Raw genomic sequence first — 3,921 nt, 5'->3', positions numbered from 1 at the left:
ACTTCAGTATGAAATACTGTATGTGTTCTTAATGTGTGGCGTCATACTTTAGCGGCTTTGGCGCAGACAAAAATATGCTAATTCATGAATACCGCTAAGAAATCATTTACATATACAATACACTGAACGGACATGTGTAGCGCTAATTTATGATTACGCCAACAACTCCATACCCATTGATTACGCTAAATTTTGAATACGCCAAATTATGTACACATACAGTATTTGGAGATAATAAACAATATTCAATCTCAAACGTCCATTAAACAGAACAAATCAGGAGCAGAAGATAAGCGGACCGAAGCTCTAAAACATCAAATGTGGGATCAGGTGTCATGGAAGAGTGAGCATCCCCTGCCGACCAGTCACACCCGCCGTATTTTGTCTCAACATTTTGAATATCAAAGTATAAATGTCGACATAAGTTTGACGTGTAAGCAAATTTTACTATATCAATGTACAATGTAAGCCTTAGTATCTACGTAAATAGTTTTAATAAAATCATTTGCTCACCCTCATTAAAATCCAGTTACGTTGTGGATCGAATAAGCAGAATTAAAAGTAAAACATATACTACATAAGAATTGGTTAGGATATTCCTGATATTAGTGTAAAAAATCTTAATGTGAAAAAATAAATAATGCATATATACTGTTGGTTTAAGTGAGTATGACAGAACCTATTGCTCTGCTGCTTTGAATATTGGTACTGGTATCTTGTAACGCGGTCGCGGTGGCTCGTATGGATGTATTTTAACGCCTTTCAGAAGTTGACATGGTTTATACTTATCTTCCAGAGAAGCACGCCTCGAATTATCAGTCACGTGAGCTGGTCTGTTTTTCTTCTCCTGAGTATCAAAGAACTGTGAGGCAGTAAAATGGTTTGGTTCTGAGCAAAGCTTTACCACTTCTAGGTTCATCAGAATATCTCTATCATCAATTGTTTTATTCAACTGGTAAGAAGAATTGCTTCTCGTTAAATCAACAGTGTCAGAGGATATCCCATGAAACTGTACCGATCCTTTATGTACGACATTCCTGTTAAATTTCTGTTTTGGAGTATCACATCTTCGACAGTCCAAAATACTATCTCTTAGTGGGTCCAACCCGATCACTTTGGTATGATATATGTTTCTATTTGCTTCAAAGGAGGTTTTCTTGAGATTCAATCTTTCGTAAATTTCGTCGAATATCATCAGTTTCCTGTTCGAAAAATCTATCGCTAGACCTAGTCGAAAAAAAGCTCTAATTTGTCTCTGCTCAATGTCTCTTACGCGAAGCTGATCATAGTTTACGACAGCTATATTTCTATTTTTCTTCAAGTAAAAGATATTCCAAGAATGTCGCCATTCATGAAAGCACCATATAGACGCATCATCTGAATTAAAGAAATTCTCATCCATCAGAAACAAAAACTTTTTACTACAGTGTAAATGTTCCAAAATGGCGTCTGATTTAACACTACCTGGTGTAAAATCCCTATTAGGTATACACAATGAATAGCCTGATTCATTTAGTGCAGGCTCCAACTGGTTACAAACCCACGAAAGCAATTCGTCATTATTTTCGTTGAAAGAAATGTAGATGTCAAATTTAAAGTATTCATTTTCAGAAAAATGGTCTTTGCTGTCCCTTCGACTTAAGAGATAAATTTCGTACTGATAGTGATACAGTAACAAAGCTGTTATCCCTATTATAAACGAAGAAATTCCAAAAACAATGGCTACCACCACAGCTGACCACGAGTCATCTGGGCATTGCAAATTCTCCTTCGTCCACAAATGCGATGGTAGTATTTGACCATCTTCTCTTTGACAAGAGATATTACTGATACCTGGGCAAGATTTCGATTTAGAGTTATTGACCCATTTAGCAATCCAATGTATATCACAACTGCATTTCAAATTAAGATCTCCAAAAGATATATTACAAGGATTCAGCAATTGTAGAGTTTTGGGGAGATGGAGAAGCCTATCATTGTTTCTTAGCAAAATATCATCTATTTCAGTAGCATCTGTGAAAGATTTTTCAAAAATTGTAGATAGATCGTTGTTGTCGAGGTTGAGATATTTGGTATCATTGAGATACTTAGTCGTGTTGAATGCTGTGATATTATTGTTGCTGAAATCTAAGAACAACTTATGACCACTTCTAACCATAGGAAGATCATCTGGGAGGGCTATCTGATGTGTGTTCGAGCAATTTACGACCACGCGATCACGTGATGGTTGATGGAAGCAGGTGCATCTTTTAGGGCATTTCTCCCGTCTATTTATAGGACATATGAATTTATCCATCTGGTTATTTTTTACTAGGTCAAACATAGACTGGCCTTGAAGATGTGAGGGCCGAGAACAATCGAGATTAAAGTAATCCCGCCAGATTTTCCTAATGACTTCTAAGGCCTTCTCTAGAAAAGGCTGTATCTTGCAATCGCAAGAAATGTTCGTATTCCTGAAGTCGAACCCAAAAGAACCCACCTTTCCAAGATATGTAAGATCTTCTATTCCTAAGTCTTCAAAATTAGGAAATGAGAGGTTGTAATTATGTGAAAAGTCAACAAATCCACCATGTCCATAGTCTTTTGAAATATTTGCTGTCCATCCAGCTTCATTGACGACCTCTTTTAAGTCGTTTTCAGAAAAATCCACCAAACAGAAAGAATGTTCGAGTATGATATTTGTGGCGTCGATATTTTGAAGAGAATTGTTTTTGAAGCTAATGTGAAGTATTCCAATTGATGAATCCGATATAGCATAGGGTTCAATAGTAGTCAGCAGATTATTAGAGAGGTCGAAAAACCTGAGTTCAGTCATTCCATGGAGTGTATTGTTTCTAAGAAAGGTTATCAAGTTGTTTTTCAAAATGAGTGTATCCAATCTCTTTAGACATTTGATGTTTTCCAAGACAGATATCCTGTTCCAGCTAAGATCAATCTCCACCAAGTCACTAAATTCACAAATATTCTCGGGAATACTTGACAGGAACTCCTGGGTATGAAATAATTTTGAAATATTAAGATGGGAGTTGCTGTCCGTATACACTGCACGTCCTATGCCTCTCCTGCTATGGTACTCTATATCAACACCACGATGTGGCCATTCCGGATAACATTGCCAGATCGGTTTGGACCGACAGTTACAACAGGTCATTTGTTCACTTTCCGTTAGATAATTAGTTTCACAATAACTAGGGCACATCAGTTCCGTTCTGTTGTGCTTTGGTTGCTGCCAAGAGAAATAACTTGTTGTCTGTGGAAAGGGCAGCGCGGTTCCAGATATTTTACAAACCAACAGGAAAACCACAAACCAGAAAAAGTTGATTCTCCACATGTTCATCAGCGTCGTCTATGATCAGGCACGATTTGTTGTCGAATATATATTTTAAATGCCCCAGCTGTAGATAACCAAAATCGATTTATGTGACCCTTTTCACTTGTTCAAAAGCATATTTGAGAGCATATTTGTTTTATAACTTTGTTACATCTTGGTCTCGCAATTTTTATAATTCTTTCTTTCCTCTATCTAGTTTCGATATTTCTTTGACGTTACAAGAAGGAATATTTTTTTTAATTAATCCAGTGAAAGACACATGCACGAGAATGACTGATTGATAAAAATATCTGCATTTATTTTTCTCACGCTGTAGAGCCATAAAGTATACTCAACATTGTAAACTCCCAAGGTTTATTGCATTATTACTCTTACTTGTTTTATTCTTGATAAGATTTATTACGTCATTTACAAAAATAGGTATGTAAGAGGCCTTCAGTTATAAACTCATCGTCCATAAATTTATTATCTGTATGTTGAATGAAAGTGTCTCGTCCGTGATACAGTGCGAGAAATATCTCAACTGCTGCATGGTAACTTCCTCTTCCATATTATTTTTGAACACTTCATAAGAGTTTGATATTTATCTT

General features: G+C 36.2%; 1 protein-coding gene across 1 annotated transcript; it reads right to left on the bottom strand.

The window, feature by feature from the left end:
* Positions 1-583: 583 nt before the first annotated feature.
* Positions 584-3,332, bottom strand: LOC134276965 (protein toll-like). Its single transcript, XM_062759251.1, has one exon. The coding sequence runs from the start codon at positions 3,329-3,331 to the stop codon at positions 680-682; it is 2,652 nt and encodes an 883-aa protein (XP_062615235.1). The 5' UTR covers position 3,332; the 3' UTR covers positions 584-679.
* Between the last annotated feature and the right edge of the window lie 589 nt (positions 3,333-3,921).

This window comes from Saccostrea cucullata, unplaced genomic scaffold (genome assembly GCF_032062105.1).
Source record: "Saccostrea cucullata isolate Sc308-1 unplaced genomic scaffold, CSIRO_AGI_Scuc_v1 ctg1316, whole genome shotgun sequence".
Classification (NCBI taxonomy): Eukaryota; Metazoa; Mollusca; class Bivalvia; order Ostreida; family Ostreidae; genus Saccostrea; species Saccostrea cuccullata.
Note: the sequence above shows the minus strand (reverse complement) of the source record. Positions and strands in the feature narration are given on the sequence as shown.